At 41.2% G+C, this 22,426-nt stretch overlaps 1 protein-coding gene across 16 annotated transcripts in view; it reads right to left on the bottom strand.

The window, feature by feature from the left end:
* Window positions 1–22,426, bottom strand: part of MID1 (midline 1) — a 318,999-nt gene that overhangs the window by 14,135 nt on the left and 282,438 nt on the right. For all 16 annotated transcript variants that reach the window (XM_065580671.1, XM_008167184.4, XM_024104287.3 and 13 more), the window contains 3 exons: window positions 19,098–19,246; window positions 14,033–14,160; window positions 10,144–10,287 (listed from right to left, as the gene is read on the bottom strand). In XM_065580671.1, the coding sequence (XP_065436743.1) occupies window positions 10,144–10,287; window positions 14,033–14,160; window positions 19,098–19,246 (421 nt within the window). The remainder of the gene's footprint in view (window positions 1–10,143; window positions 10,288–14,032; window positions 14,161–19,097; window positions 19,247–22,426) is intronic.

Genomic DNA, 22,426 nt, shown 5'->3' with positions numbered 1-22,426 from the left:
TTAATACTGCACCAAAAGGGTTTTGATTCTCATTAGGAAGGACAATAAGATGCTGTGGATAGATACTGTTTTAATAAAATATTTCTGAAGGCTTTCAGTGCTTTAATAGAAGTCCTTCCCTCAAGCTTTTGCAATGCCAATGCCATACTCGATTGATGTCCCACTGGAACATCATCTAAATGAGGTCCTATTCCTGCTCCCACTAATATCCAAGGAAGTTTGCTGCCAGCTTCAACGACTGAAGGATCAGGCTCATTCCTATGGTGGTATGCCTAGAATCTACCAAGTGTCCACAATAATAATAGTCATGTGCAACCTAGCAAGCTCATGCCTTGATTCAGGAAAGCATTACTATTCAGCCGTTATGACCCATTGGGACTCAAGGATGGATTTCAGCTTGTAATTAAGTGCTTTCCTGAATTGGGGCCTCAGTCATCACCAGCACATTCATTATTTTAGCTCTGTTCTATAAGAACAAATCTGCTCAACATGCAGACAGTTTTGGTTTTTTTAAAAAGAATCCCTTCAAGTCATGGTTTCAGAGCATTCTGCAATCAGAGACGCCACATCAAGCACTGGAAAAATACAGGGTTTGACATTTGGCAGGCTCGGGCTGTTACACTGGGCTGTATAGAGCTGCTTTTTAAAACTGATGTAGGGAGGGATCCAGTATGGGTCTGAACACCCCCACCACAGTGAGGAACACGGTCGGTGGCTGTTAAGTGACTGGGGATGGAAGGCACTCAGTTCACAGGATGGACTCAGAGCCCCACAGGATAAGGCCATGAATGGCCACCAGATCCATTCACTTATTTTTCAACTGCTTCTAGGGTCTGATCCTGCAAAGCGCTGCACACGTCCTGGATAGTGCAGAGCACCTTCTGCTCCCACTGACTCAGCTCATCACCGCAAGCTCCAACCCTTAGTGCTGGGTAGGCCCCCCAGCCTTCCAGGCCCACGTTAGGTAGGCAGTGGTAGTGCGAGTTATGCTCCTCGGTACCGTGTTAGTTTTCTTGATACAGTAATTGCCATTTATTAAATGACCTGGAAATCTGAGCTCAGTCTCAATCCCTAGAACTCGCCAAGTAAAGTACATTTCTCTAGCTTGCCTTGGAACTTTTCGACAACATTAAACTGGATGCAATCAATCAGAGGAGGAGGAAGTTTAAATGATCTCAATAAAGTCAGTCTACAACCTGTATTCAAACAGGCGTGTGAGGAACTGTAAAAAACGCAGATATGTTTGTTATGGGTTTTCACCCTCTAGATTTACATATGTTCCATATTAGCTATAAAATTAACTATATGTACATATTAGTTATTAAATTATTTAACAATCTCAACATTAGATTCCAGGATGTTGGCATAACTACACCACTCTAAGGCATCAGGATATCTTGCTACTAGAGAGTCACTGGGAAAACTTCTGCAGCCTGTGTCTATTGATATAAAACAGAATATTTCTAAATAGAATGTTTTTGGGTCAAAGCTTTGTTTGGTCATGTGGCAGGCCCCCAAGGACAATCATCAGTGGCCCATTCAGGAGGTTACTTAAACACATGGTTAAGTCTATCCATATAAACACATGTTTACATTTCATTTGAATAGGGATGCTTTCCTGAATGGGGGCCTTGATGATTATCCTTGGAGGGCTGTCACATGACCAAACTCCTAGTTGGCCCCAAAAGCTGAAAAAGTAAAGTTATGATGATGTCCCCCAACTGCAATTATAAAATGATCTAAAACAAATACAGACAACCAGCAAGAGCCACATAAAACTATTACTTATGAGAGAATATTTTGTTTTGTCCCCCACTCTATTCCAGGGGCAGACATAATAGAATAGCCACTTCTTTTATGAAATGGAGAAAATTAGGAACGGAGGAGAATATGGAACAAGTGTTGGAGAGGCAAGCCTGGAAAAGACTGATCCGGCACCCTGACCCCAGTTAGGGTGACCAGATGACAGAGGTCAAATATCGGGACGCAGGGGGGCAGGGAACGGAGCAAAAAAAAAAAAAAAAAAAAAACAAGCGGGCGGCGGAGCAAAACAAAAAACCAAAAAAAACCTGCCGGCGCACAGGAAAAACTGAGAACCCACCAGCAGCTCCACACCCCGCCCCCCACCAGCTTGCCTCTGTCCCCCTTCTCCGCCTCGGGGGGGAGAAGGGGGACAGCACGCAGAGCCCCCCCCACCAGAGGGACCTGCCAGGGGGCCAGGTGAGTCCCAGGCAGTGCTAGCCTTTCCTGGAGCGGCTCCCAGGTAGAATCCAGCAGGCAGGTCTTGTCCCTCTGGCTCCTAAGGTTGCTCGGGTCGGGTCGGGGGGGGGAGGGGTCGGGAGGCTCGCTGCCGGCGCCTACAAGCCCCCCCGCCCCTGCAGCACATAGTGGAGACCTCCTTGCCGTCTCTGTGCGTGCCTGGGGAGTGGGGCTGCAGCACTCTGCAGGCTCCTGCCGGCCGGCCTGCGGGCAGGCAGGTGCTAGGAGTTCAGCTGAGCTGCCTCAGGGCCCAGGAAGAAGAGGTGAGCGGCGCCGGCAGTGCCGGCTTGCATCATCCACCAGACGGTCCCCCGATATCGGGACAAAGTGCGTCCCGACCAATGTAAGGTCAGGACGCGGGACAAGTCCCCTAAAATCGGGACTGTCCTGATAAAATCGGAACGTCTGGTCACCCTAACCCCAGTTAGCTGGGAAAAGGGGAAGAAGAGGATTAGGAATGATCAGCCAACTGAGCAACCTGATTGTGTGAACATTTTCCAGGCCTCTAGGAGTTGCTACTAGGACTGTGTGCATCCTTGACTCCCTACCATGGCCAATGGTTTAAATGCCACAGCAGCACCATTAAGCTTTATGCACAGGCATAGAAGAAGCAGCTGAGAGACACGACTGCTCCTAATCACAGCATGTGCACATATTGTTTGTAGATTCAGGTTTCTTGTTTCAGAAATCTAGGGCTTTAAACATTAAGATTAAGTCTCCTGCAGGTGGTAAAACAATGTACGTATCATAGAAGAATTTAGGGAATTTAAATTACATCCTGAAATGGTGCTGTCAGTACAGTGATGCCCATGCAGGATGTGAGTTTTCACTGAAAAAAAAATAATTAAGTTTTCTACAATCTGGAGGTAATAATTTGTAAAGCTATTTCCCCAAGGTTGGTTGCTGACGCACTTTAAAAACCAGACGGGAAAAATCCCAATGTGTAAATGCTACTAAAATTTACACTGTTTTAACAAAACACTTCTCTTTTTAAACTACACCAGGAACACATAAGTCACAGGAAGGTTATCTAATCTCCCAAGAATTTTAATTGTTTAAAAATGCTTTATTTCAATAAATTTATTACCAACTCACATCAGTGGAGCAATGACAGTGGGAGAAGGTGACAGATATATAACCCTCCCCCTCCACATTCCCACATGGATGAAATTAATATAGACAGAATTTCTGCTAAATACATAACAATTTTTCCTAAGCAATATGATCTTTGAACACTGTTTTAACAGTCTGAGGTTTTCCTGTTTTTGTCCCACATTTGGCACATTGGCTATTGTACATTAAAGAGATATTCACTGAGAAAGCACTATGGAATTTTTCTTTAGAATATAGGAAATCTCTTTTAATCAGTTTAAGAACTATATGAAGAGACAGTAAAATTTGCATAATTTCATAGTTCTCAGTAATGTCAAAGAAAGTCCTGTTGCTTTCAATCGAGTTAACTATTGAAAATTTTATCCTTGCAATTTCTTTAGGTCCAACAGTTTACCTAACCTAAAGATTAAAAATTCTATTCTCCCACCATTCTTTGGGTGATCAGTGCCATAATAAACAAACAGTGAGGATAACAACAATAAATAATTTGTTACGTTCTAGCAATGTGTTCAATACTCTTACCAAAAAAACAGAGGAAAACATAATCTGTGCCCCCAAGGAATTTGAATTCAAAATACACTGAAACAGCTCAGACAGTAAGTGCCCCAGGAAGACAAGCACCCAGCCTCTATTGAATTTCAGTGGGAGTTGGGTACCTAGCCTCCTAAGGCACTTTTGAAAATCTCAGACTAAAAGACTTAATTCTAATTTACACTAAGGTCTCTTTACATTGTCCAGGCAGCGTAAAAGGCCTTAAAGTGGGAGTAAATGAGAATCAGGCCCTAAATGTACCATGTAACCCAGCATATGGTTCTAGATTAGGCTCTGATCCTGCAATTGGATCCATGGACCCTGCCCCTAGGAGTGTAAACTGTCCAAGAGAGAAAACAGTCTAACTAGACAAAGGAAGTATTATTTTCCCCATTTTACAGAAGGGGATCTAAGATGACCAAAGTCACATGGAAAGTCTATGACTGGGCTGAGAATTGAATACAGATCTCCTGAGTTCCAGTCCAGTACATTAACCACATGGCCATCTCTCCTCCTCTCTCTTTGTGGGATAATAATAATAATTAATGGAGATATCCCATCTCCTAGAACTGGAAGGGACCTTGAAAGGTCATTGAGTCCAGCCCCCTGTCTTCAGTAGCAGGACCAAGTACTGATTTTGCCCCAGATCCCCCAAGTGGCCCCCTCAAGGACTGAACTCACAACCCTGGGTTTAGCAGGCCAATGCTCAAACCACTGAGCTATCCCTCCCCCTCTATGATGCAAGTCATGGGGGTTGTAGCCATGTAACTCAGGGTAGATTTTCACCTTATACTGTATCTTTAAATATATATAACAAGCCTGATTCTCTCAATGACCAGGAGTAACAGAATTAATCTCTTGGCTCCTGTATTTGGTCTAAGGGCTGGTCTACACTGCGGGGGGATCGATCCAAGATATGCAACTTCAGCTATTCGCGTAGCTGAAGTCGAAGTATCTTGGATCGAATTACCTGGGGTCCAGACGGCGCGGGATCGACGGCCGTGGCTCCCCCGTCGACTGCGCTACCGCCGCTCGCTATGGTGGAGTTCCGGAGTCGACGGTGAGCACGTTCGGGGATCGATATATCGTGTCTTAACGAGACGCGATATATCGATCCTGGATAAATCGATTGCTTAGACGTACCCTTAGAGACAGAGCCATGAGTGCTGTTCAAAAACACATTGTGCTGCATACAGTGAAGAGAAAGAGTTAAAAGCTGACCTTTACAGTAGTGTTCTAAAGCAATTCCATGACCTTTACAGTAGTGTACTAAAGCAATTCCATGATGTTAAAAAAGTACTAGGTTTTTTACATGATTTATGTTTCACATGATTTAAAAGGAGTAAAAAAATTATACTGCAGGCAAAGCAACTAGTACAAGTACACATTAATTATAAAAAGGCATTTACAGTATTTAGATTACAGATGATTAGCTACTTCTCAGAGATGCTAATGTGCAAACAGCTCCTCAGATAATATTAGCTTTGAGAATAACTACTGTAGTAAAAAGCTGCTTAATTTAAAGTTCTACACTGTTATAGGAACAGTGCTGCCAGGTCTTTGGTAGCCAAGCAATTTGGCCGCATTTGGAAATAATCTTTCCTGTATTAAATAGGGCCTGGATCAAATTTTAACCTCCACATTTATCAGTTAATAAAAGATATTATAATTTATTAGGTTGGACACAAAATGCATCAGTAAAGCTTAGGTTTGTTTTTCTTGCTGAATTCATAATAACCTCTTAATAACATATGCTTTTGCTGAGGGAAATGTAGTAAAGACAGGAAAGTGCAGCAAATCTGGCTATGCAGTTCTAAGAAATGGATTCCAAAATAACAACTTACATAAGTAGAATGTGTGGGTACGTATCCAAAGTAATTCACATAGCCTCTGGGGAAAGAAGCATATTGGCCTGATACAGTACTCTAGCTACTTCCTCCTGACTAATTCATGGATAGAAATGGATAGACACTCTCTGCAGGAAGTAACCTGCAGTAACAGCAGCCACTGCATGCATTGTTTGGGGATGGGTGGGAAAGAAGTGAAGAATGCCTTTTACTATGCGGCAGTATGTAAATGCCACAAATATAGGGAAACCACCTTTTACTGGAACTCCATTATATTAAAATAGAATAATTTGTTTTAGTACATTGCAACGTGAAGACTGCAAACCCAACAACAGCGAACTTCCTCTTGTACTAAACTGTTCTGGGAAAAATAATTCACTGTAAGAGGGTTCCATTGAATATATCCTTTATTGCAAAATTCAAGAGGTTAACACTCCAGAATTTCAACTGCATTCTTGGAAAGTCAAATATAAAAACAGGAAGATTCAACTCCACTAAAGGACAAACAGTATGATCTACATGAAGCAAAAAAACCCACTCAAGAGCACTCTGGGTAAAAACAGGAGGCTGGTGGACAAATCTCTGAGTATGGTTAGAAGTTGGACCTAATCATGTTATAGAGGTTTACATCAAAGAAATCAGGGCAGGCTTGTAGGGATTCTCCCCTTGGAATTGGTATTTGCAAGAAGGAAATGGCATCTCCACTATGAGGCACAGGACTTTATCTCGGAGAGAAAAAAGGAAGCTTTACAAGAAGTAAAACAATGTTTATACATTTTTTATGACTTAAAATAAAACTTTACAGTTCCATGGCTTACAGATGGAAGTAAAATTAAAACAAACAGCCACCCATTTTTCATCTTGAGAGAGACCTGAAGAAGCCATAAACATTTTGGGAAATCAGTTTCTTCAAAGAACACGGGACTGATTCTGATTTCCACCGGTATAAATCAAGAGAGGAAGTCCACTGAAGTCAATGGAGTTTCAATTATGTAAAACTGGTGAAATAGGATAATTAGGTGCTGGACCTAATTATCCTATTTCACCAGTTTTACATAATTGCCACAAAATATCTTCTTTTGTTTGAAATATATAAAACACATTTTATAAATAGCCCTCTGAAGATGTTTATTTGATTCATTAATTTTTATTTGATGCTTTAATGCTATTATGTATGGAAAACAGCAAGTGCGACAATTCAATTTCATAGCATACACTGAGCATTTCACACTGCAATTCCAAAAAATTACCATATTACAACTTCAAAACCCCATTAATACTTGTTTGTAGATCAAAGCTCTCACCTCTACGTGTGAGGCCTACAACATAGCCTTAAAAGGAGATACGTTGTTGTTTATTCACTAGTAAACAAGGAACAGAAAGCCTCAGATTACAAAGGTGCAGAAATTGCAATCACTTCTGCCGTCATTTACATTTGACATCAAACCCATCCCTAATGTTCTGCAGCTGACATGCTCTCTTTACCCCACAATATGCCTTCTGTTAGGCGTAATACCATGTATGAAAATGGGTCAGAGAATAAGCAGCACACTGCATTGTTGCACAGTTCTGTCTGCTTGTTAGTGATTAATCAGAGAATCTTTTCTTTCTGTTGTCTGCCTTGCTCTAATTCCTTTGGAGTACTCTTAAGCCTTTATTGCATTAAATCCATCAGTTAACCAGGGTGTACAAGTGTATATTGAAGTTTACTTGGCCTTTCTACTCAGCTCTATTAAGAATTTAGAGGCTGTTGACAAGAATTAAGCGTACAAGTGAAATACTAAATGCAGGGTTCACTCAAGTATTTGACAAGCATGTGCTTTCAATATTCCAGCATTCCTATTTACAAAATGATGCTCTATCCTGTGATAGCACTCATCTTCAGACCACTTTGCAGACTCCAGCTAAGTAATCCTCAGACAAACCATTTAGAGGGGATAGTAAATGCTCACCCCATTTTAAAGCCATAGGAACTAAGGTGGTGAGTGTGTGGTGCTTGACCATGGCCACAGGCATCAGTGCTAGAACCTGGATTAGATCTCAGGCTTCCAAGCCTGTATTTAGACCACACCTCTTTCCCAGGTATTAAAAGCGGGAATTGCACTTAGACACAGTACTAACTTTCATCAAAGCATCTCAAAACATTTATGACTATTCATCCTCTCAATTCATCAGCCTGGTATTATTATTTCCATTATACAGATGGGGAAAAATCATGGGACCCCACAAAGCCAGAGTTAGGCACCTGTGATCCCTATAACATGTCTGGGGAGAGATAGGTGCCTAAGAATGGGACACACAAAAGCCAGCATGTTAGGTGAGGAGCAGCCTACACTAGCCAATGACAGAGGGGTGTCCTATGCTCCACCCCCTCACAGAGATTGGTGCCTAAGTCCAGGCTGCAGGGAAGCAACTCTCTCTACTTGTGATCCACAGCCAGAACCCCCTTTCTTGGAGTCAGGCAGCTTAGGTGCCTGCCAGACTCCACACAAAACAGATGGGAAAAGAAAGACAAGGCCTCCCATGTTCAGAGGTGAAAGTAAGCCAGTACTGTGTACCGGCAAGGGCCGGTACACCCTGCTGGACCAGACCGGCTTCCCCAGGCTGGCACTTTAAAGGGCCCGGGGCTCCCTGCAGCAGCTGGACTCGGACGGTGCTTTAAAGGGCCCAGGGCTCCTGCCGCCTACCCTGGGGCCTTTAAATCTTGATTTAAAGGCCCCGCCTCTTCCAGTTGAGGTCACACCCCCATTCAGGACTTCGGCGTACTGGTAAGTCCTTTAAGTTACTTTCACCGCTGCCTATATTACATTTAGCCGTGCAATTATGGTACTCACCTGGGATGTGGGGGACCCCAGTTCAATTTTCTATCCTGCCTGAAGGGGAGAAGGGATTCTCTCTGGGGTCTCCCAGGTGAGTGCTCTGAACTATGGGTTATTCTGATGTGGGGCTTTCTCGGTCACTCTTGTTGAAGCCGTTCCATTCTGTATAAATAATTAAATATGCACTGGGCCAGAGAGAGAGAGATACTGACTGCCACTATAGTTCAGTGCCTAGGACACTCCATTGAAACGTGGGCGAACCCTGTTCACAGTCCTTCTCTTCAATAGACAGTAGGGAGCTTGAACCAGGATTTACCTCATCCTGGGCAAGTACCCGAATCACTGGACTACAGGTATATGGGAGGCAGCGTCCTCTTCCAAAAATCTGGGCTTTAAGTATCTACGTTTCTTTGTGGATTTGGACCTATTTTAGTAATTTACAGTAATAAAAATTAGGGTGTTAATTACTGGTAGAATAGTTGCCTAGAAACAAGTTAACCCATAAGGAACAAAAAATTAAATTTGGTCTTTCATAAAACTCCTAGTATCAAGGCAAAGGAAAATGTTCTACTATAAGTTATATAGGACAATGCAAGGGTTAGTGTAATTATAAAAACTGAGTCAAATAAAATCACCACGTCAATAGTTTTTCCCACTGATGTTTACTCCCTTTGACTTTAATACACTGAGAGACGCTTCACACTGAAATGAATCCCTACTTTCTGTAGCCCTACAGACAGTGGAAGTTGGTAGGAAAAACCTTTATTTTTATCCCTAAGAGTAAATTTTTTTCAAAAGAACCTAAATCACTTAGGAGCATGGGTCTAACTGAAAGTCAATGAGACTTAGCCACTTTTGAAAGTAGGCTCCTTAGTCACATAGGTGCTTTTGAACATAAGCACTTGAATAGTCTTTGACCAAATCTTACCTTCAAGCACATGAATAATCCCATTTAAATCAATAGCACTACTTGCTTAAAGTTAAGCACATACTTAACCGTTTTGGCAGATCAAGGACTTAATCTAAAGAAATCAGATTTTCAAATGAGTACAGTTTTATTGGGTAATGAGTTCTTTTGAAATTCTCACCATAAGTGTTTCAATGGGAGCTATCGGGTGCTAAGTGTTTTAGAAAATCTGGCCCTGGCCATCTGGCTTTGCTTATACTGGCAATACCACTGCTCAAAATTTATAACTACAGTACATACATTTTAAACTCACTTAAAATCATAGAAATAGTCTAAACAGTTATGAATACTGCTTAGCTCTTATGAGATGGATTGTATTTGTACCATTAGGAATCTATTATTGTTTTTTAAACTCCCACCCTACTACACTCCTAGCAAACGTACACATATAAGGAATTCAAGCCACACAAGTTTTGAATTTGAAAATCCTCTCAAAATCATTATAGTCATTGGACTTTAAATAGAGAAACAGAACAATAAAAATGTATAGGAATTATGTTTTTTTCCCCTTTTCTTCTTGACTTCTGTATATATTTATATTTGAAGGTATGTAATTTGCTGAAACTCACAATTAAACAGAACAGAAAATTAGAAGATTTATACTTACTAACTACATTAGCTTGTCCAGTAAAGATGGTATATTGCAGCTCATATGAGACCACACTGAACTCATCATCTGACGTCCAGTGGACCGTGATTGTGTCGTAAGAAGCTGTACAGAGCTCTTCTCTAATGGTTGGAGGGTTAGGAGCTGTGAAAAACCAAGAACAACTGTTAGGGGAAGGAGCTGACTGACTTAGTAGGGTACTTTCCCTTTCACCTCTGAGATTAATGTGCAAATTTTAGATGGGATTTTATGGCCATATTGTACCAAAGATTTTTAGGCAGAACTTAGGCCTGGTGCACACTAACCCCCCACTTCGAACTAAGATACGCAACTTCAGCTACGTGAATAACGTAGCTGAAGTTTAAGTACCTTAGTTTGAACTTACCGTGGGTCCAGACACGGCAGGCAGGCTTCCCCGTTGACTCCGCGTACTCCTCTCGCAGAGCAGGAGTACCGGCGTCGACGGCAAGCACTTCCGGGATTGATTTATCACGTCTAGACAAGACACGATAAATCGAACCCAGAAGATTGATTGCTTACCGCCGGACCCGGAGGTAAGTATAGACGTACCCTTAGAAATGTAGGGTTGGAAGGGCCCTCAGGATGCCAACTTCTTGCTAATGTCAATAGGAAGTTCTTAAAAACAGATGATGTGGCCCTTAGATGGGTAGTTTAAAAATCCGTCTCCAGGAATTCCTGTCATAAAATTCCCACCCTCCCTGGGGGCGGATCTTAAAAATCCTTTCACATCTAAGTAGCTTTAATATGAATAGCCCCAATGAGGTCAGTGGTACTAATGACTCACAGAGAAGGTTGTACAAAAATGACCCAATTGCACCTGAATCAAAAGTAAAGGAAAAAATGGTCTACACATGTTTTTTGCTGGCATTTCTCAGACTGTCATGAGCACTTTAAAAAAAATCACAATAGAAGAGTCTATTGTTCCTTTCCCAGCAACTTTATTTTAACATAACATTTTAAAATTGTATTTTGCTATTAAATATGTTTATATTTTAAAGCTTCTATTTTATTTATGTGTTATGCAAGGATTAAAGAGGTAGACTTTGTTCCAAACAGCATTTTTCATTTATGTAAAAGAGGCAACTGAGAGGAAATGCTCAAATGTGACCATGATTTGTGCTGCTCTAAATATTGTAGCACAGAAGCTTGTCAGCGCATTTTTTTCCAAACCGAGGAACCCTTGGGACATATGGGTATTAACAAAAAGGGATGAAAAGAAGAACATTCATTCCAGAATGGGAATATAAGCAAAAGAAAAAGAAAACAATTCTCTGAAAGGGATATTGATGCAATTTAGATAGTGTATATTAACTGACGATATATTGTGAGAGAGTCTATTGCAGTGTTGCTACCCTGAGTTCTCTTTGAAATATTAGAGGTTGACATTCATGGCTTTTAGAAATACCTGACTTTCTATCAGAATAACTTACTGGACATGTTTTTTTAAACACTATTGTATCCTATTCTTCCTCCTCCATACAGTGCCGTTCCTTCAGTTTAGAAAAATATGATTAAAAGGAAATAAACGGATCTTTGTATCTAGGCTGGGGATCCAATTTTGTGGGGTTGTAATACACTGAAATACTTGTAATTTCATTCTCTTACATGCCTAGTGCAATAGGATCCCAATCCCAGTTGAGGCTTCTAGGCAGTACCATAGCACAAATAATTAATAATAATTTAAGGGAAGATGATAGTTACTATAATTGATAGTTAAATGGTAACTATTATAAAACCTAAGGGAGGAGGAGCCTAAGAGATTGAGGCACCCAATTCCCATTGAATTTCAACAGGGATTGAGTGGCTAATTCCCTTCATCGCCTTTGAAAACACCAGTGTGAATTTTCTCTTTTTGTGCACACGTAGGGGTTCCCACTGAAGAGTACAGATATTCATGCTCTAAAATCATAGAATAGAGGGAGGATTTGAGACAGAGTGGGAGGATTTTATCCGATGCACCTCCTATGTACCTAGACTTCCCTGAAACTAGAATATGGGTGATGTTTCTGGAGCATTACTTATTTCATGAACCAACTAGACTACAATAGTATACATGGAATTCCTCAAGATGTGAGGGGAGCTCCTAGCCTGAAAGTGGCTTTCCACATCTTTCAAATAAATTTAGATGTCTGAATGCAAAATCCATCCTTGGACCTGTAGCCCCCAGGGCTTTTGGTCTATAAAGCAATGAAATAGATACATCTTTATAAGTTGCTTATTCACCAGTGGTAAATGTAATAGGGGCAATTTTCTTTAATTGGTAATCCAAGTACCAATTTATCTTAAAAAAAATTAACTATTTCAGAACATCATGAATGAGGAAACACAATGGAATAGAAATGGTTTATAAAGGGCTAGAGTTTGCAACATTTCATCATTGTGAATAGAACTTCATTTCACAAATAGCTCCATTGTTTTCAGTGAAACTCCTCATCAACTAAGATACTACTCATAATGAGGAAAGGGAGTAAATTCTGGCCTTAAAGGTTTCAAATTATAATACAGAATAGCCAAGCATATAGGACTACTGACGTATATATAATTTCTTTATTTTAATACTCATGTTTGAGATACGAGAAATTTAGGTAGATTGAATTTTGTACTCAGACAGTTTGGATTTCCTGTTTGTATTTTGCAATTTGAGCCACACATTATTAGTATGAAAGACTAATCTGGTAAAGACATGGGTAGCTAGGCCATTCTTGACTGGATAGCCAAATAATGAAAATGTTAGATTAAAAATGTCTAGCTAAACAGACCTATTATGTTGTTCCCCCAAACCTGAGTGTGTGTCATTTCACAGAACTGTGCAGAAGGGACAAGAAGAAGTCTGGTCTATTGTAGGTTGAATTTGAGGAAGAGGGTAGTTGAATGCTGGCATCCCAACTGGGACAGAATTAATACTGGGGTGCCTTCTCTGGTGGCGTATGGCATGTCCTTGTGAAATCCCATCAAAACGGAGGCAAAATTTTTAAGTGCTCTTTGAACAATACTGTGTGTTTTTCATTTCCACATTCTCGTTAGTGATGGCTGCTTATAGGCTGTCCAAAATTAGAGTCGCTGCCATGTTTTTTCTGTTTTCAATTAATTAAACTGAAATGAATTGTTCTAATTCTGGCACCAAAAAGAGAACAGTCTTGATTTCAGCAATTTGTTTTTCTTTGTGAATGATTAAATATTCTGTGATTGTAGATTGCGCAATCTGTTTGGAAGGGCCCAATCCTGCAGATTTACTCAGGCAAAATTCCCATTTAACTTGAAGGAATCTTTGAGAAAGTAAAAACTGTAGGATCAACCCATATAGCAGTGAAAAAAGTTGCCACACATTATACAACCCTGAACACTGTCAGCTCCTTCAGCTACTTCATGGGTGAAGTGTACTGTATGTGTTGATACACAAAGACTTCTCTCATTGCTGATTCCTTAGTGCTGGTTATTAGAATTGCTTCTGGTTACTAATATACAGATAAACTGCCTTGAACAGCAACAGTAATCTGCCTTGAACACAAGGCAGTGCCCAGCAGCACTGGCCTAGGGGTAGAACAGGGAACAAATTATGATTCTGAGCCAGGATTCAGTCCCTACTTCCCCATTGCTCCAACGTGGGGTGGAGTTGGGGGAATCAGTGCACATCATGTACTGGGCTCAACTTATTTTCCCCTCCATGTTCACTTAACTGTGCTGGCCAGAGCACTGGGCAGGGAGGAGGGGACAGAGGCAAGACTACACCTACTCCTCACTCTTGTCCCTCACTCCTTTCCCTTCCCCCTGTGTTACGAATAATCCATGCAGGGAGTCTAATGGGGATGGGACAGTGACAATCCTGGCCATACTATTTTACAAGTGAATTAATCGTTTCAAAAAATACCTGTAAGATAATCGAGGCATTCCAGCAATTTTTTCTCCCTGGTAAAATCAAGCGCAAAAGTATCGAAAGTATCATTGAGATTAATTTCAGGGATTAACACCTGGGAGGATGCAGTAGCCATGGAGACCCTATAATGGAAAAAACACAAGGATGCAGTAGCTTTCACATTCATCTCCTAATCATCAGAATCATCAACCCAAAATTGTCACATTTTTACAACCATTTTAAAAAACATATTGATTTAGTGCTCTATCCTGTAGTTCTTACTTCTGTAAGCAAAGTCCGCAGGGTCAGCCCATTACATGGCTGCCTCCCATTTTGCTATGTTGAACTTTTTTACTCTACAACATTAACAAAATTATGATCAAACATCAATAGATTTTAAAAAATGGAAAAGCAGGGTTTTTTCCTTCTCCTGTTGAACAAAATTCTTCTTAGAAATATTTTTATTTGCGTCTGCTGTGTATTAAACAGCCCTGAACAGATGCTGTATCTCTCTCAACCACTGCCTTGTTAAGCAGCTTCCTGCTCCAGGCATTCCTTCGCACATCTGTCTCAAAAATTGTGGTTTTAGTTCAGACTGTCACATCTCCCCCAGTTGTTAAACAAGTTACATAATTTTTAGCTTCAAAAAGTGCAGAGTGAAAATTAAACAAACAGACGTCAGGATGTTTTATCTTGAAATGCTTAGCCTTTTTGTTGTAAAATGAACATGCAGAATAATGTTTTTTTCAAACCTGAAATGCTTTCTTGCCTAGCTCACATCAAAAATTTTATTTATTTTTCCAGTAAATGTCATGCATCTGTAGACGAGTTTTTTCAGGAAAATTAGGTCTAAGATAGATGCTGCATTTGGAACTTTTCAGGCGGATATCTCAAAGACATGTCAGCGGGAACCAGGAGTGTAAGTGGATTGTGATGTTTACAGAAAATTCAGGAGAGAATTCTCATCTGTTTGAGCAAACAGATTCAGCTTCCTGCTATTACAGCAGGGAACAACTAATTGTGTCAATCTGGAGGCAGCTATACAACTTTCAATCAGTTGCATTTGTCTGTCATTCATGAGGCACAGATCAAAATATTTTCATTCCTCGGATGAACCCTTTTCCCCAAACAGAAAATTTCACTGCAGACCTGGCTCAAGAGATTAAAGTCTGACCTCCTATTCCTCAGAATTTTAATTTTCACGAATCCCTTTTGCTTCACATGGTCTTTGGAAAAGTACAATGGGAATGATTAAAAATGAGTTAGATCATCCATCTCACCAGGATTTTAAGAATGGTTTTCTGAAACTTTGCTGAATGAGGTTTCTCCTGTTCTATAATTGCAGTTAATCATCTTCATCATTGGTTCTGTTGAGACTGTGGCTGACACTCAGGTAATTATGTCAGTGTGGATGAGGTCTATTGTAGGGACTGCACATGTAAGTGTTGGAATACAGTGGGGAAGTTTCCTGCACTCTTCCCCATTTTCACTAAAGGGTCAATAACAATCTGGCCTTAATGTTTCTATCCCTAAAGGAAAAAAAGACTCATTGGTTTCTTTTGGACCTTATATTACATTAGGGTTGGTCAAAATTTTTGTACCTGGCCTTCTGTACCAGAAGCCCCACACTGGGGTTGCTGGGAAAGACAGAGGTGCATTTGTGAACACAGCAATTGCTCCTGGGTGTCTCCACACACCCTATACTGAAAAGGTCTCTACCATGGCCCCCAATAGGCTGGACTAATGGAGGTATTACGCATGTAATGGCATCCATTTTAGGTGGATTTTGTGCCCCACAACCTAATGAGCAAATGGCATGCTGTAGACCTATGGCCTTCTGATTCAGAAGTAGATTTCACTTCCCCCAGCTCTCCCTCCAGCACTTCACTCATATAGCATCTGATTACTAAGGCTTTATGTAAAGGAAGTGGATTTCATTAACAGGATGAATAACCCACTAACTAAAAACTCCTGTGGTAAGCATGGTTTCCCACTGTGCCCACAGCAAAGAATTTTATACTGCATTCCCTTTGAAATATGTGCATGAAAAAATGCAGTGTACATAACTTTAAGAAATCAGTTTTAGCCACTGGAGCTCAGGGCCCTGTAGAGGTGACTGCATGCATACTCTAGCAGCAAGCAACGTTTTACACATCACTAGAGCTGAGAGAATCATTTGTGGTGAATAATTTATTGAACAAATTTAGCCTCTTCCTCCACTTTGTAAATTGTCTGTGAGCAGTTTATGATTTTCTCGGATTTATTCTTATTTGAAATTATTCATTGGTCCGTAGAGCGTTCACAAGTAGAGCTGGCCTAAACTCAGATTTCTGGCTCATGAGAAATTTTAACGTTTTGAAATGTGGTTTTGTTTTGATTCAGAAACCCATCCCTACATTTTCCTTTGGAAACACCGACACATGGTGTTTCTGAAACAAAATATACTCCCCAGAGTGACGGCTGCTGACTACAACTGACATTCTTGCTATTGCTATTAGCTATTAGCAGTGGTGAAACTCACAAGAATGTCAATTTCACTCAGCAGCTGCAAGGGTTCCCAGGATCTGTGGTTCCAGGGCAGCCTGCCATGTGGATTACTCTGGAGTCAGGGACCCCAGGCATTCCAGACTCCCAGGCTGGCTTGCTCCAGGATTGCCTATTCAGAAACTGAGCAACACAGGGACTCAGTTGACAAGGGAGTCTGGAAGCCTTTGGGTCCCCAGTCCACGAGCAGTCTACATGATGGGCCTGCCGCAGAGCCATGGACCCTGGAAGCCTGGGGTCCCCGGCCCTGGAGCAGTCTGCATCAGGGGTCTCCGCAGCAGCCAATCAGGCAAGCTGGCAGGGAACCAGGCAGGGTTCCACTGGAACATTGACTATGATTTGGTGAAATTTCACAAGTAATTTCAGGTTTGATGAACTGGCATTTTCCAATGAAAATGTTTTGTGAGAAGATTTCCAACCAGCTCTATTCACAAACATTTTGTCATAGGTACAGGTCTATAATATGCAAGAAGCATTGATTAATTTTGACTGCACACACCTATCACATGGTGTTATTACTGTTCTCTGACTAGATGTGTGAAACTCTTGCAATCACGGGTCTGGAGCAAATCTATTAATGTTTATGAGTTCAAAATGGATTTTCTGTGAATATTCTAACACTCACTGAAAATGTATTGTATCTGCAAATATTTCTGCCCAAAGATTAATTCTCTAGAATATTGAGAAGTAGACAAATTCCCACACCCTTACTCATGTTGAATTGTACTTTACTACAGGAGTGGTCCCATTAACTTCAAAAGGACTTCTCATGGTGTAAAATACAATTCACCATAAGTAAAGGTGACAGAAACTGGTCTATAAAGTAAACACCAAAAGTGGGTCTAACACAGCCAAATCAAATTTAAGTATCAGAGGGGTAGCCGTGTTAGTCTGAATCTGTCAAAAGCAACAGAGGGTCCTGTGGCACCTTTAAGACTAACAGAAGTATTGGAAGCATAAGCTTCCAAGTATTGGATGCAAGTACTTGCATCTGAAGAAGTGAGGTTCTTACCCACGAAAGCTTATGCTCCCAATACTTCTGTTAGTCTTAAAGGTGCCACAGGACCCTCTGTTCCTTAAATCAAATTTAGGTTCCATGGCTGAAAATTCTATTACACATGGTAAAATTTACACATGGTGTGTAGATCCATTGATGTCAATAGGACTAACTCAGAATACGTAAAGTTAAGGACATGTAATAGTCTTTGTAGGTTCTGGGCTTAATTTTTTACTCAGGAATAAACTGACATTCCAAATCTACGCCCAACACTCCAGTGTATGCCACTGGTTTATATCAGAGATGAAGTAAAGAAAGCTCTGAGGGATAAAGGAGTTGTTTTGGGATTTCAGTCACCTGCAGAGGGTGTCTCAAAGAGGCAGAGTAAAAAATAAAATAAATAACACCACAGATCCTTATGACTTAGACTAGGCCAGCACTTATACTAGCTGTATGTGAAGACAAAGTGACCCCATACCCCCCCCAAAAAACAAACAAAAAACAGTTGGACAAAGATGTAAATATTAGTAGAAAGACAAGCTCCAAATAGGAGCTCCACTTCTTTTTTCGTTATACTGTAGACTCCATATTATCATAGATACAGCTACTTTGCTTCCCCCCCATCTCAATAGAGAATCGACACCTAATTAGACATTTTCATGGGAACATGTAGATTTTAATGAAATTCCAGCAGAATCCAGGCAGGGTTCCACTGAAAATCTGTCTCATCTACTGCCATCCCACCCATGAAGCTCCTTGGCTGGCTGCCCCGGAGCCCAGTCTGCAAGGCTTGTGGCTCTTCAGCAGCCCAGGCTTCCGCGTCTCGTGGCACGCCTGGCAGGCGAATAGGAAGCCAGGAGCCTGAGGCCTTATGCGCCCTGGCTCCTGAGCTCACAGGCTTCCTGTTCCTTGGCAGCCTGGGTTTCCAGGCTCCCCAGCCTTCAGCAGCTCAAAAGCCCTGGGAATGCTGGTTCCCAGGTTCCCCAAGTTCTCTGGCTCCCAGGCTGAAAGCTGCCTGGTTCCTCACCTGGTGGGCCACTGGGTTTTTTGGCAGCTTAGGGAGCCTCAGAAACAGTTTGAAATGTCGATCCTTCAGGAAAGTTCATTTTTCTTTTCACTTCGGATTTTTTTTCTTTTAAATTTGCAATTTCCCATAGAACGGGGAATCACAGTTTCTGGCCAGCTCTAATTAGAGCTGTATTTATAGCCAAACTACCAATTAGTATTTATCAATCTCCATGTATAACTATGCCACCTTCTTCATCTATGGATGATGAAACAATACCTAAAAGTTCCATCCTCATGTGTCTTTCCTCTTTTAAATATGTTTTGATTCAATATTATAGAAAGGCCCTTGACATTTCAAGGCAATACCAATGTTCATTAGTGTAGAATAAAGCAATTCAGCCCCCCTTTATTCTTTGAAGGCACCTACAGCAAGACAAGAAAGACAAGAGGGCAATCATAACCAATCAACCACCCTAACTGTAAGCTCTTGCATCTGCCAGGAGGAAATTCCCTAGCAGTCCATGCCTTTACCTCTCAGTGATATTTTTAGCCGTCTGCAGGAAGCGCGCATGATCATTCTCCTTCAGAGACTGTTCGGCCTGAGAGATGAGAGACGTAGAGCGTTCAATGCACTGTTTGCAGTTTGCAATCTGCTGAGCCAGTTTTCTCAGTCTCACCACCTTGAACAAAAGCATAAGAAAATAGTCATATCCACATGCTCACAAATCACATTAGCGTTTACACTTTGTGCTCATGGCCATAGTGCAAATGGGGTGTTAACATCAGTGGGTTAACTGAGGAGAAGGAGCCTCTTTTCAACCTGCTTCACTCATAGGCCACATCAGCCAAGTAAAAGCTATGGGCTATTTTACAAGAGGACTGATTTGTTCTTTCTACCTCAACTTTTTCCACACTGGAAACAACAGAGGGGAGCCAAAACAAGCACAGCTAGCCAATTTTCCTTCAGCAAGAACGTCATTTCCTGGCACTTTCTGCTTACATGATAACTAAAAGGTATTTTGATAACCATTTCCCTGAAGTGATGAAAAATGTGTTAAGAGCAGTTTACAAAATTCGTTACTTTTCGTTTAGTCCCAAATTGGTATACACAAAAATGACCTGAGAACAAAACTTGACTAAGGGGGTTAGTTCATGTTTACGAACAATAAATAAATGTTCATCCTTTTTATTTTATTATATGTTTGTTCAGATCCTAACCTGTTGTGTGGAATGAATTTGGCTACTCAGAAGCACAGCTATAAAGGGAGAATTGACTGTGCTTCTGCTATACGTAGCAAGGAAGTAGCCAGTCAGGAGATCCACACGAGATATGACATGGTCCTGGAAAGTACCATTAGCTGGAAGGCTAGGGAGGGGACCAATCAATCTGCCTTTTAGAGACAATGTTGGCTCCTGATGCCTCTTAGTTCCTGAAAGCTCTGGGAATCCTTCCTATTTCTATAAAATCATCACCACCACCACCACATAGTTCCAACAGGAGGGGAAAAAAGGAAGGAAATGTAATAACTTTGGACCTCAGAAGCACATTAAGCCCTGGCTATGTATAAAATCAGGAAATTAATGATTAAGTGGATTAGTAGAAAGATCATAATTGTATACTAAAGTTAACACAAACTCTAAGAGTCTCATTAATTAAATAATAAACATTGTAGTTGCTCGTTCTGCTGCCAGATAACTGACTGCATCCTGAGTGGAGGTGAGGGTACATATTAATTTGTTTTAGGACAACTGAATCCACAAGCAAAAATAAAATATTCCTTTTAGGAAATTTTTAAAAGGTCTGTCAAGGCTCCTTCCCCACTCTGAACTTTAGGGTACAGATGTGGGGGCCTGCATGAAAACTTCTAAACTTAACTAACAGCTTAGATCTGGTCCGCTGCCACCACTCCCAATGTGCTAATTCCCTTCCCTGGGTAGCCTTGAGAGATTCTTCACCAATTCCCTGGTGAATACAGATCCAAACCCCTTGGATCTTAAAACAAGGAGAAATTAACCATCCCCCCTCCTCTCTCCCACCAACTCCTGGTGGATCAAGATCCAACCCCCTTGGATCTAAAAAACAGGGAAAATCAATCAGGTCCTTAAAAAGAAGGCTTTTAATTAAAGAAAAAGGTAAAAATCATCTCTGTAAAATCAGGATGGAAAATAACTTTACAGGGTAATCAAACTTAAAGAGCCCAGAGGACCCCCCCCCAGCCTTAAGTTCAAAATTACAGCAAACAGAGGTAAACACCCTAGTAAAAGGTACATTTACAAGCTGAGAAAACAAAGATAAAACTACCACGCCTTGCCTGGCTGTACTTACAAGTTTGAAATATGAGAGACTTGTTCAGAAAAGATTTGGAGAGCCTGGATTGATGTCTGGTCCCTCTTAGTCCCAAGAGCGAACACCACCAAAACAAAGAGCACAAACAAAAGCCTTCCCCCCACCATCTTGTCCCCTTATTGGGTCAGGTGTCCGCCAGGTTACCTGAGCTTCTGAACCCTTTACAGGTAAAAGGATTTTGGAGTCTTTGGCCAGGAGGGATTTTATAGTATTGTACACAGGAGGGCTGTTACCCTTCTCTTTATAGTTATGACAAGGTCAGTGTTGAACAAGGCTGAAAATCTTTAACATTGATGTTTTCCCACAAAACACAAGCAATGAATGAAAATAATTTGCTACAGAAACGTACAAATTGTGACGATGTTAATGTTCTGGCTGGTTCCTAATGTGATCTACTGCTACAGCATATTCACAGTGGTTGGCTGCTACTATTGTTGAGTATTTGAATGAAACAAACATTTGTTACCTGCTCTTCAAAGAAAAAAAGATCATAATATACTTTCAGCATAATTCACTATTGATATAATCAACCAAACAGCATCTCCCCGCCCTCGCAAAACATTAAGGACTAGATTGCACAACCATTACTCACATTGGTGAGCACTTACTCACAAGAGGAGTCCCACTGAAGCCAGTAGGTAACTCATATGAGGAAAGGGGCACAATCCAGCCCTCATTTAATTGATTGTTTCTCATGAACACGCTGTACGGGGGTAGGTAGATAGCTAGGAAAGGAGCCATTTGTTTAGATACTGTACATATGATTGTTCTGTGCAGAGCAAGACATGCTCTATGTGTGCGTTCATGAAGAGACAGCTTTTCGGCATATACTGCCCTAGGCAGTGACACGTTCACTGCCTGAACATGCAAGTTTTGTTCAACTCTTTACTGTGGTATTCATTAACAAACCAAGTAATTAACTGAACAAATGTTACACAATGCACTTTAGGCACCAGAGGACACTTTCCTGGTTGGCAGGCCCAATGTCTGAACTAGTATTTTTCAGCTTCTTTATATAAACAATAGATGATAAATCTGGAAAGGAAGAACCTCCCTTCCCCTACTGCAGGAATGTCCTCTATACTTAACACGTCTCATCTGTTTGACATTTAAATGCCTAATTCAGTTAAGTACACTTCACGTGATTACACAAGTATACAACAGTGCATTAAGGGCTAGCTGTTGCACATAGCTACAGTCCCATGTCAGAGCCCTCATCCTTATAACAGCTGGAGCTCCAGTCTGGAGTCCATAGCTCTCTAGCCACAGTCACAGGCCAAAGGGGAGTTTGGCAGTATTGTGCCTCCTAGATCTCCTTTGAATAGCTGATGATAAAGAGGGTACAACATGCACTCTGTTCGATGGCTTCGCTGCTCAGTGCGAAGGAGGGAGGGACAGGACCTGGCTCCACCCCTGCCTTGACCCATTAGCAGAGGCTAGCAGATATAGGTGGTAACTCTATCTCTGGGCTCCTTGGGTAGACCTAAACTAGTACATTTTGTACTTGTTTTCC

This window comes from Chrysemys picta, chromosome 1 (genome assembly GCF_011386835.1).
Source record: "Chrysemys picta bellii isolate R12L10 chromosome 1, ASM1138683v2, whole genome shotgun sequence".
Classification (NCBI taxonomy): domain Eukaryota; kingdom Metazoa; phylum Chordata; order Testudines; family Emydidae; genus Chrysemys; species Chrysemys picta.
The sequence above is the reverse complement of the archived record's forward strand: the minus strand, read 5'-3'. Positions and strand labels throughout refer to the sequence as shown.